General features: G+C 43.9%; 1 protein-coding gene across 1 annotated transcript in view; it reads right to left on the bottom strand.

The window, feature by feature from the left end:
• MAP9 (microtubule associated protein 9) overlaps positions 1 to 7,385 on the bottom strand; it is a 101,095-nt gene extending 93,710 nt beyond the window's left edge. Inside the window, exons 1-2 of the mRNA XM_068278885.1 lie at positions 7,270 to 7,385; positions 661 to 827 (exon numbers count right to left, since the gene is read on the bottom strand). Coding sequence (XP_068134986.1) covers positions 661 to 741 — 81 coding nt within the window. The 5' untranslated portion in view covers positions 742 to 827; positions 7,270 to 7,385. The remainder of the gene's footprint in view (positions 1 to 660; positions 828 to 7,269) is intronic.
• Positions 7,386 to 12,840: the final 5,455 nt, after the last annotated feature.

Raw genomic sequence — 12,840 nt, 5'->3', positions numbered from 1 at the left:
AGCTGCAAATTCTTGCCACCTAATAGCATAGCAGACCGTTAAAGGACCACTCCAGCGGAAAAATGAAAAGCGGATAAAATCTGACAGGTTTTAGACTAGTCCATCTCCTCATGGGGATTCTCAGTTTTTAAATGCATTTACTAAATGGCAGTTTAATTGCCAATATAGTTATAGATACCAGCCAGCCTCTCTACTTACTTGCACACTATTTTATCTGTTAGACTTAGCAACTGCTGTTCAGGAAATGCTTTTGAAGCCAAAGAAAACCCTGAGAATTCCCCAAGAGGAGATGGACTAGTCCAAGTCCTGTCGGTTCTGTTAGAATTTAATGAGGGCTGTGGAGTCGGAGTTGGAGTCGAAGCAATTTTGGGTACCTGGAGTCGGAGTTGGAAATTTCATAAACCGAGGAGTCAGATGATTTTTGTACACAACCCTGGTAAGTATTAGACCAAGGATTCTGAGTCATTTTGTGTACTTGGAGTCAGTGGTTTCATAAATTGAGGAGTCGGAGTTGGTGTCAGATGATTATAGTACCAACTCCACAGCCCTGAATTAAATCGCTTCATTTTCTTCACAGGAGTGGTCCTTTAAATCCTGGCAGAGTTTGTTGTACTTTAGGGTCTAGTTAGACTAAGAGAAAGTACGTAACACCAACTATACCTGGAATGAAGTTCTTTTTGTTATCTTGGGACTCTTTGTGTACGCCAAGAGAGTGCTTAAATTCTCCTCATCACCATCCATTTTGAAAGCAGACACAGGGCGATGGTTTAGGGAAAAAGTGCTTTACATTTCATTTAGAGTGTTTCGATTGGCACGTTTACTGTGCACTGCAATAAAAAAAATAGAAATATTGTCATTATTTAAAGACACTCAAAGGGAATCTGTGCTAAGGTTTGTTTCTTAGTGTTAAGGATGCAGAGAGCACTGTCAGGTCTTTCCGCATGAATATGTTTACCTATGCAAATCGGATCTTAAAGGACATCCGAGGTGACAGGATGAGATAGATGTGTTTGTACACAAATAATAATGTTGTATTGCTTTTTTTCCCCTTTCTCTGCCTGAAACAGTTAAACTTCAGGTATGCATAAACTGTTTCTGTCGGGTACAGGACTGGGTCAGATTATCCGGGAACCCTCACTGATAAGGAATAACAGCCATTAACCACTTCTCTACCACGGGGTTTTTCACCTAAAAACCACAGCAATTTTCACATTTAAAGGAGGCAAGGGTTAATGGGCTTAATGGGGGTATAATTTATTTAAAAAAAACCTCACTGATGCTGATCAGTCACTAATGCTGTGTTAGTTATCTGAGATCCTCTCACGAGTGATCTCAGTAACTGTAACAGCATAGTGACTGATACAATGTTTACACACATTCTGCATGAATAAGCACTGTCATTGGCTTTGTGAACACATGTTCACATCAGCCAATCACAGACCAGCGGGTGCCCGACGCGTATGCACGTCCGCGTGCATGCGAACGCGGACGCGAACGCGGACGCGAACGCGCACGCGATCGCGCACAGCAGGAAAATAAACAGGAGTTGCCTATCTACGCCCCTGTGACTCAGGTGAATTTTAAAGGGGCGTAGATAAGCGTGGCAGAGGTTGTTAAGTGGTTAAACACTTTCCTGGTTATACATGGCTTCTGAGAGCAGGAAAGAGATAAAAAGGGTCAATAGTTCATAGTATTTAGCTCTGGCATACATCAATGAATGTGCCATTGAGCAGAGACAATGAAACAGTAGATTTAAATATAAAAGACAACACATCATTTTTAGGAGAAGGAGGATAGATCCAATTGTTGTTCTCATCATTCTTTTTTCACTTCAGATGTCCCTTAAGGAAACGTAACAGTGCTCCTCATATGCCTACAGGACTGAAAGCCAGATGATGGATACATAGGCCTGAGGAGGAAATGCCACGATCACAACAGTCAGGCTTCTATAGGGACAAGCACATATACAGAAGATGGCTGCACAGACCGGACACAGGTTCTGAGTGTTATCCTGTCTAAGTACACTATATCAGCATTATAAAACAAGGGATAACTACTTCACAGGCTCCCAGAAACTAAAATAGACACTAAATTGCATATGTATGTTTTTTTGTATGCAATTTGCACTGGATGCTATTAAAATAGAAAAATGCAGAAAAAAAAAATTGCAGGATGCAGTACATATTAAAAATCGGAATCGCATGTCAGGCCTCTTGCACACTGCAAATCACAAATCCGTTTGCAATTCCGATTTGCAATTTACAATTCCGATTTTCCCTGGATGCTATCAACACAAGAACAAAAAGCAGAAAAAATGCAGCATGCTGGACCAATTAAAAATCAGAATCGCATGTAAAAGAAGCCTAAAAACGATTAAAAAATGTGAATCGGAATCGCATGTAGTGTGCAAGAGACCTTAGTGTGATTTGTATTTTACAGATGATGGTAGGCTGAATTTGATGGAGCAACGGAACAGGAGAGCTGCCAGTGTGTGCGTTCTGCCTCTTAGGCCACATACACACATCAGACCATAGTCTTTTGAAAATGAAAGATCACAGACCAATTTTACACCCTTCCATGTAGTATGGGAGCCATACTCTACACAGTCTTTTCTATGGAGCTGAACTCCCCATCAGATAGAAACCTTTGCAAGATGCTGCACACACAGATGCTGTACAGACACAAAAGATCAGTATCTGCAAAAGATCTGTTCCTGCCAAAGATCCATTTCTGCAAAATGCAATGATAGTCTATGAGATCTGCAGATCATCATACACACCTTGTTTAACTGACATTCATCTGCAGAACAGACAATCATCTGCAGATCTGAAAATCCATCCTGGTGGATCTGATCTGCAGATGAATGTCTGTTAAACAAGGTGTGTATGATGATCTGCAGATATCATAGACTGTGAATGCATTTTGCAGGAACGGATCTTTTGCAGGAACAGATCTTTTGCAGATACTGATCTTTTGAATGTCTACAGCATCTTGCAAAGATTTCTGTCTGATGAGGAGTTCAGCTCCATAGAATAGACTGTGTAGGTATGGCTCTCATACTACATGGAAGGGAGTAAAATTGGTCTGTGATCTTTCATTTTCCAAAGACTATGGTCTGATGTGTGTATGAGCCTTTATCCTCATTAATATTTACTGCAGCCTTAGCGACCCCGCCTCCTCCACGTGCTCCTGCAGCGTCAGGGGTAAGCTTTTCCTATGTCTGAGGGAAGCTGCGTGTGTGTGTGTGTGTCTCTGTGTGTGTGTATGTGTGTGTGTGTGTGTCTCTGTGTATACTGTGTGATTCTATGTGTCCCCTGTCAGATGGCTCTGGGGCCCTGTATTTCCCTGCCCCACTATATTTTCCTGCCACCCGGCTGGAAAAAATTTCTGGAGAGAACACTGTACTAGTACATGTGAATAAGGCTCAGTTCACACTACATAGCAAATTTGACATTTTTTTATCGGCTTTGCTTGACTGGAAACACAGATGTCAATGCTTCCTATTTTATTAATAATGTCCGCACATGATGGATTGAAATGGATCAGATGAATTGCAATGTCCTGACTTGCATGATTAGCGGATGCATTTCCCTCAGAAGCCTGTGGCGGAACTCGCATTGGCCTCCAGACTCCAAACGGACCACAACAGACCAACGAAGCTGATACTGCATTGTATGATTCAGCTAGCCATTGGAAATCCGGTTCCACTGTGAACTGTGAATATACCCTAATATACCACACTTTTTTTGAGATGGAGTCTACGATCTAACTGTTTGCTCATGATGTTATGTTGCACTTGATGTATATATTTGCTAATGATTTGTCTCATTGCAATATATATATATATATATATATATATATATATATATATATATATATATATATATATATATATATATATATATATATATATATATATATATATATATAGCATATAAACTTTTTTGCATATTCACTTGCTGGTGTGCGAGTCAAATTTTACTTATTTGTATTTCCACCTGACCCAAATTCCAGCAGTTTTCTGCACATAAAACACACATTAGAAGTAGAAGCTTATTTAAAATCAATGGACTGTTTCCATCTAATGCATACATGTCAAGCTCAGGCCCGCAGGCCAAATCTGGCCCTCAGAGACATTAAATTTGGCCCCGAGTGGTTTCCCCACTTTGCATTATGTTTGGCCCACTCTAGACAACCACAGAAGCTATAATGGAGGTGAAGCCCTAGAACACCAGGGAAGCCATATAGGGGAGGTTGGGGGAAAACACTTAACAATAGGGAACTGTATAGGGGAGGGTGGGGGCCACTAGACACCAGGGAACTGTATAGGGGAGGGAAGGAGGACCACTAGACACCAGGGAACTGTATAGAGGTTGGAGGGGAGCCATTATAAAGTCCACAAGGACCAGCACTTAGGGATTTCTTCCAAAACTCAATCTAGCAATACGATAACCGCCAAAGACGGTCAATGTCTATCGAAAGCCTAGTCCCCAAACAGGAGGGCCATTAGAAACCAGGGAACTTTATAAGGTAGGAAGGTGGCCAGTAGCCATTGAGGTTGGCCTGGAACTAGGTTCCAGTGTTCAATTTCGGCCCACTTTGTATTTGAGTCCGACACACCTGATCTAATGCATTTTTACTTGTGCAGGGGGAGACAAAATGACAGTAGCTTGCTTTTTTTCAGACACCACACGTGCTGCTGTCAGTTATGACACACCACACATAGGGCCCAATCCAATTCACTTTTTCACCTATGTTTTCTCCTAAAAGATAATTTCTCTGTTTAAAATAACTTGTCTGTGCTTTGCAATTGAAAAAGTACCAAAAATAGGTGTACTGGCAAAAGTATTGTCATGCTTGCTGGTGGCTAAAAGGCATTTTATCAATAAGTTGTGAAAATATGACCTAGGAGTAAACATAGGAGAATAAGTAAATTGGGTCGGGCTCAGTGTCCAATACGCGTGCTAACTTGGCCGGGAACACTTTAACAAGTTATATCATGTTGCAACCAGCAACATCCGTGCTATAGTTCATCGCAACGCATCAGTTACGAGTGTACAAAAATGTGTTTGTGCTTGCATTGTGTAGTGGGAAAAAATTACTTCTTGCAGTCTAACCAGATCCTTCCTGGTGTCTATTTACCTTAAATCCCATTCCCTAATCGTTAAAGTGCCCATACATCTAGCGATGTATGGGCAGATTTGACCAAGAGACAGAACATACACCGTAAGTTGATTCCTGATCAATTTCAGCATGAAATCTCTCGGGAATTGGTCTTGTGACGCCGCATCTGCCGCTGCCCCCCTGTCCGTGCATTTATGCTATACCTGTCCACTATCGACCGCCACGGTGCCCATATTCCGCACCTCACTTGCTACCGCCATTAGTGGCACATGTTTGACACCACACATGCGCCACATGCTATATGATGGCAGCGAGTGAGGCACAGAAGATGAATGGGCTCTGTGGTGGTCAACAGCAGACAGATGAAGTATAAATGCAAGGGGAGGGGGTCACGCTTACATTTGGGAGGATAGCAGCTGCGGTTGACATTTGTCCCAATATCGCACATCACTACTGCCACATACTCCATCAACCACGTTGGCCCGAGATTTCGCAACATGTCCGATTCAAACATTCTACCAATTTCTGGCTGAAATTTGCAGAATCGTCAATGGGGTACACTTGTGATTACACCAATTTGCATCCGATTCTATAATTTATCGAATCGGATAGACAATCGGCTGCCAAATTGCCAGATCTATGGCCACCTTAAAGAGAATCTGTATTGTTAAAATCGCACAAAAGTAAACATACCAGTGCGTTAGGGGACATCTCCTATTACCCTCTGTCACAATTTCGCCGCTTCCCGCCGCATTAAAAGTGGTTAAAAACAGTTTTAAAAAGTTTGTTTATAAACAAACAAAATGGCCACCAAAACAGGAAGTAGGTTGATGTACAGTATGTCCACACATAGAAAATACATCCATACACAAGCAGGCTGTATACAGCTTTCCTTTTGAATCTCAAGAGATCAATTTGTGTGTTTCTTTCCCCCCTGAGGGGGGAGTGCATAGCAGAACCACAACACTGAAGAACTTGGCAGCCTTCCAGACACAGGCTGACAAGTCTGACAGGGGAAAGATACATTGATTTATTACAGAGACTGTGATAGTACAAAGTGCTGCAGTAAGCCAGAACACATTAGAATAGCTTTTGGAACTTGTAGGATGATAAAAAACAGGATGCAATTTTTGTTACAGAGTCTCTTTAACCTCCCTGGCGGTAAGCCCGTGCTGAGCACGGGCTATGCCGCCGGGAGGCACCGCTCAGGCCCCGCTGGGCCGATTTGCATAACTTTTGCTAGCTGCGTGCAGTGTCCGATCGCCGCCGCTACCCGCCGATCCGCCGCTATACGCGTCGCCGCAGCTGCCCCCCCTCCCAGACCCCGTGCGCTGCCTGGCCAATCAGTGCCAGGCAGCGCCGTGGGGTGGATCGGAGTCCCCTTTGACGTCACGACGTCGGTGACGTCATCCCGCCCCGTCGCCATGGCGACGGGGGAAGCCCTCCAAGAGATTGATCTCCGATCGCCGGCTGGGGGGATGCCGCCGAGCAGCGGCTATCATGTAGCGAGACCTCGTCTCGCTACATGAAAAAAAATTTTTTTTTTTTTAAAAACGTATTTGCTGCCCCCTGGCGGATTTTTACAAACCGCCAGGAGGGTTAAAGGAGTTTTGTTGAGCTTTTAAAAAACAAAAACTGCCCCTTACCTGGGGCTTATTTTGGCTCCCTTCAGCTGGAATGTCCCGCACCGTCCTCTTCCGATGCGCTGTTCCCCGCCGCCGTCACCAGTGTAATTATTCTTCTTACTAGACGAATAGAAGCGTGACTGCGCGCGGGAACTTCCTGGCAAGGCGCAGTATAGGAAAACTTCATACTGCACCTGCGCAGTAAGCTCCCGCTGACTTGTGCAAAAGCGAGCACGCGCACGGCTACACTTCTATTCGTCTAGTTAGACGAATAATTACACCGGTGATGGCGGCAGGGAACGGCACATCGAAAAAGGACGGCGCTGGACATTCCAGCTGCAGGGGGCCAATAAAAGCCCCAGATAAGTGGCAGTTTTTGTTTTTTAAAAGCTCAACACAACCCCTTTAACTATAAGACTGAGCCTAGTTCAGGCTGGACAATTCGATCTAATTAAACTATGTGTGTAGCATAGGCTCAGGCGTGTGCACAAACATGTTGATCGCTTCTACTTCAGATTACCTCTCTCTCCGACCCTTCCTCCTCCGTACAAAGCAAGCTACGGTTTCCCCGGCTGGTCCGTTTAACGAGAGATAATCAGATCCGCTGCTGGTAAAGCGGTGGTCGTTGCTAGGAGACGACGCAAATCACGTCTTTTTGCAGCTGTCACGTGGGAGGAGGTGGGAAGGGGAAGGGAATGACGATGAAAGGCGCATCTCCGATCGTCGTCTTACGCGCTTGCGCAGTGCTGTTACTAAAAGCTGCTGATAATTCTGATTATGATGTAGGCTTTGGGGGGATAAAGTGCGGCGATTTTAAGGTTGCCTCATCGTAAAGCGGGCACTGGGGGGTTGTTCCTGAGGGAGAGGCTCAAGAGCTCACGTATTTGGGTGACCATGGTGTTCTGCGTCACCATGTGCCGGGTTTTCTGTATGAAACTCGTGTGTTAATAGATCCAGAAGCTTTGCTACTCTACCTCTGCTACTTGAGGCTCTGTTTTATAGCACACATCCTAGTCATTTCCAAGTATCTTGTAAAATGTTATGTATTATTTGCCTAACAAGTTTATGTATGTATGTATGTATATATATATATATATATATATATATATATATATATATATATATATATATATATATATATATATATATATATATATACCCCTACTCTCATACATACCTAGCAGGGCCAAGGATTAGGACTTGGCCCCTCCAGCGACAATTTGGGGTCAAGGCTGCATTGTTTCTATGGAGGGTGTAGGGGTGGGCGACATACAATGCAGGGCATAGTGGGAAGGGCAAGGAGGGAGAACAGTGGAGTTAGCCAGGGCTTGGGTGAGATGATCCTGCAGTCCGGATCTCTTGCAGACACCCAGGGAGGAACGGGTGCTGCTGTAGACACTAGATTCTCGGCTGAGAACCATTTAGCATGTGTAGGAAGCTTTATAGTATGCTTTTTTTACAAGCCAGTGTTGAGACTGCTGCACTCACAGGGTCGGAACTGGGCCACAGTAGTACAGTTTTTTTTCCCTCGGTGGGCCCCCCTCCTTGTCTGACAGAGCTCCAATTGCTACCTGCAGCACAAAAATTCTCTTCTCAGTGCTGTAATCACTCATGCTGAGAGCAGTGGCGTAGCTAAGGAGCTGTAGGCCTCGATGCAAATTTTACAATGGGGCCCCGCAAGCACTCTATACATAACAATTGATACGACGCACCAAAACCTGCCAATGGCAACTACAGCGTCTGAGGTGCAAGAAGGGGATGGGAAATAGCTTGTTAATGATTACCACTATTCAAAGTATCTATAGAAGTGATTATAATGAGCACAGGACCAATAGAGAAGTAATACTGTAATTGAGGGAGGGCCCTCGGACCCTTTTAGCCCAAGGGCCCCGAAGCAGTCGCAACCTCTGCGGTCACAACCTCTGCAAAGTAGGACATTACTTTATATTGAAGGAGGGGACTCTATGCAAAGTTTTTTCTGGGCAGCAGTGACTCTGAATTACAATGCTGCTAAGATCATGTACATTTGGCCCTGTCCATAATACATCATGACCACGCCCACCTTCCGGTGCATGGTCACAAACTTTTTTCACCGCATTCATGGGATGTGTGGGCCCCAGGTTGAAATTTCTTTGGTGGGCCCCCAGTGTCACAGTCTGACCCTGTGCACTCAGTATAGTAATAACTTGACCACCCCCAGACTCCTACTCAAAACCTTTAGGCCTCTGTTTCTAGGCAGTGAAATGCCTCCCAAACTCTCACAACTGCTCACTGCTGCCTGGTAACTGCTTACTGCTGCCTGGCAACTGCTTGCTCAGCACACAGCTCAACAGTTCATGGAAAAGAGGCCTTAAAGTCAGAGCCTTTTGTCATGCTGCACTTACCATTTGGAATGCCTTGCCACATGCAATCAAGAAGAGACTTTCAACCATGGAGGTGTATAAATCAAGAGGCACCGTTTTAACCATTTCAGCCCGCGGGGATTTTTCACCTTGTGGATCAGGGCAATTTTCACCTCCCATTCATTCGCTAATAACTTTATCACTACTTAACACAATTTATTGATCTATATCTTATTTTTTCCGCCACTAATTAGGCTTTCTTTGGGAGGTACATTTTGCTAAGAATTATTTTTTTATAAATGCATTTTATCAGGATTAATAAAAAAAATAGAAAAAAATCATTATTTCTCAGTGTTCGTCCATTATAGCTTTAAAATAATCCATGCTACCATAATTAAAACCTATGTATTTTATTTGCCCGTTTGTCTCGGTTATGACACCATTTAAATTTTGTCCATATCACAATGTATGGCGCCAATATTTTAGTTGGAAATAAAGGTGCATTTTTTCTGTTTTGCGTCCATCACTATTTACAAGCTTATAATTAAAAAAGTGTTCGTAGTATACCCCCTTCAAATGCATATTTAAAAAGTTCAGACCCTTAGGTAGCTATTTGTCTTTTTTTTTTTTTAATTGTAATTTTTTTTCCATTAAAAAAAAATATTTGGGTAATATTTTGGTGTGGGAAATAAACAGATCATTTTTAATGTTATTATATGTGTAATTTCTAATGTAAAAAATATGTAGCTGTAGTTTTACTATTTGGCCACAAGATGGCCACCTTGAGTTTATTTTTTCCTCCTTGTGCTTCTCGATCACCGGAAGCACAAGGAGCACGGGAAACTTTTTTTGCAGAAAGACTGAAGCCTCTAGTCAGAGCGCTTCGGTTTTTCTGCTGGGGACACGGATCGGTGATCGGGAACCATGTTCCCGTTCACTGATCCCAGGGCTACCAGGGGACAGCATGGGGGCGCGATCGCACGCGGGAGTGTGCTGAAGCACGGCACCGCAGCAGAGCAGCCGCCTGGACGTGAGCATCATGTCCGGGTGGCAGAAATGGTTAATCTGACATTTATGATGACATAAATGGGACTGCACAAGTTCAGAATAGTCTTCCATCAGGTCTTCTGCATCCTCTTTGCAGTCTGATTGGTTCATGTATGTTCTCAATCAGTATTTAAAGGATTGTGGTGTTGGAACATATCAGAGACAGCCTGATACAACTTGAGGAAGGACTACATGTCCGAAACAGCGTCTGTTGCTGTCATGGATAATTCTTTGTATTTTTAAAGAGTAACTGTCAGGCTGCAGAAGCTAATTTAAACCTCTATTCTCCTGTGTTAAACAGTTTAGAAGGAAGCCAAAAAGGCATTAGTGAAGATAAAAAACCTCTCTTACCTTTGATGTGTGCTTATCAGCAAAGCTGTTAGACCCAAGCAGGACGCAAGCCGCATACTATACTGCAAAGCATTCTGGGGCCCTCCCCTCGGCTGCTAATGAGACGTTACAGCAGCTTGTAATCAGTCCAGCGCGTAGCACTGATAAATCTCCGGGCAGAGTACACTGCAGGAGTCAGCTATTGTTCCTAGCCACATGGCTCATTAATATTCACTGCACACTGTGTTATTCAGTACGAGCTTTTCTGTGATCAGGAAGCAGGCAGGACATGACGACACATTTGGCTTCATAGAAGTCAGAAAAACATGGAACCTGCCATGAGCTGTCAGGAGCATCAATCTCTGCATATACTATATACAAATTCTGTGAAGTACAAACGTGGACAGTGAAATGCATATGTAATGTAAGTACAGCCAATCTTTAGCTACTGATATATGTGTTTATTTTCTCTGAGACCTTATACCTAACAGCTCCTCTTTAATACAATAATAGAGCTATATATTACTGATGTGGTGCTGTGGATTTTTTTTTCATTTTTGCACACCTTAAATACTTACAAGGTGCATTTCTCTGTTTTTCTTCTGTCCTATGCCAGAGTTCAGGTCCACTTTAAGCAATACCAGTTGCCTATCTGTCCTGCTGATCCTCTGCCTCTAATACTTTCAGCCATAGACCCTAAACAAGCATGCAGCAGATCAGTCCTTTCTGACATTATTGTCAGATCTGTCAAGATTAGCTGCATGTGCGTGTGTTTGTTTCTGCTGTGATTCAGACACTACTGCAGCCAAATAGATCAGCAGGGCTGCCAGGCAACTAGTATTGTTTAATAGGAAATGAATATGGCAGCCTCAATTTCATTCTCACTTCAGTTTTCATTTAAAGGTGTTTCAAACACTTTCCAGGGTTTATTGCCCTCTTTTTCACCATCTGGGAGATTTTTCCCTGCTTTCTTCCATAAGAGGAAACAGCTAAATCTTTTTATAGGGCAACTAAATTAAACCTAAAATAGCCAGTTTAACTTACCTGGGGCTTTTTCCAGCCGCCTGTGCCCTTGTAGACATTCCGTGCAGATCAATGCAGCAGCTGTGCCCCTCTGAAAGCTCGTTGACTGACAGTTTGCTACTACGCATGCACGGCCTTCACCACACGCCTCCGTGAACTGTGCAAGCCTGCGCAATGCTACCTGCCATGGCTGTCGAAACGGCACAGCTGCTGAATGTCTGCCAGGGCGCAGAAGGACTACAGGGACCTAGAAGAAAAACCAGTTAAGTTAAACTGGCCACATTAGGTTTACTTTAGGTGTTCTTAAGACACAGTACCCAGAGATGAAACAATAAGGAGTCCCACTCCGTCTTCCCGTGGTCTGCCATTCAGCCACGCTGAGCCCCGGTAACAGGCTTAGTCAATGCTAGTCAGGGTCTACTGCGCAAGCGCAGACCTCCAGTGCATATGCAGTAGACCCGGACTGACGTCACTGAGCCTGTTACTGGGGTCATCGCGGCTGAACGGAAGATCGCTGGAGGACGGCGTTGGGACTTAGATGTGTTTATGGGGCGGGAGGAATCCCCGGTTAAGTATTGTTTCTTATTTTGTGTCCATCTCTGAGTCTCTTTAAGGGCCTGATCCAATTCACTTTTTCTCCTAGATTAGAAGACAATTTTTCATTTTGTTTAAAATACATTTTAAGCACTCTACAAGTTAAAAAGTACTAAAAAGTGGGTGTAAAAGTACTGTTAAAATTATTCTGAGTGGCTGAAAATGCATTTTATTATTGATAAGATATATAAAAATCAACTTTGATAAAATGTGAGTTGGATCGGGCCCTGAGCCTTTTTTGTATTGTGAGAGAGAACTAGAATCTCTATTAAAGAAAATCTGTAATGAAAAAAACTCCCCTGGGGGGTACTCACCTTGGGTGGGGGAAGCCTCCGGATCCTATTGAGGCTTCCCCCGTCCTCCTCGGTCCCACGGCGGCGGAGAAAATCCTCCCGGGGCAGCGACGATGTAAATATTTATCTTTTGGCTCCAGCGCAGGCGCAGTATCCGCTCTGCCCTCGGAGATAGGCAAAAATATCCAATCTCCGTCGGGCCACTCTACTGTGCAGGCGCAAGTCTCCTGTGCCTATGCAGTAGAGCGGACCCAACGGAGATCGTTTATTTTTGCCTATCTCCGTCAGAAGAGTCGCAACAGCCCCCCGCTGGAGCCCGAAAAGGTAAATATTGCACAGGCTGTCGGATTTGTCGCCTGTGCATTTTGGGGGCTGCAGCGAGACCGCCGTGGGACACAGGAGGACGGGGGAAGTGTACCCCCCAAGGGAACTTTTTTTAGTACAGGTTTTCTTTAAAAGGAA

This window comes from Hyperolius riggenbachi, chromosome 1 (assembly GCF_040937935.1).
Source record: "Hyperolius riggenbachi isolate aHypRig1 chromosome 1, aHypRig1.pri, whole genome shotgun sequence".
NCBI classification, from domain to species: domain Eukaryota; kingdom Metazoa; phylum Chordata; class Amphibia; order Anura; family Hyperoliidae; genus Hyperolius; species Hyperolius riggenbachi.
This window is presented reverse-complemented; position numbering and strand designations above follow the sequence as displayed.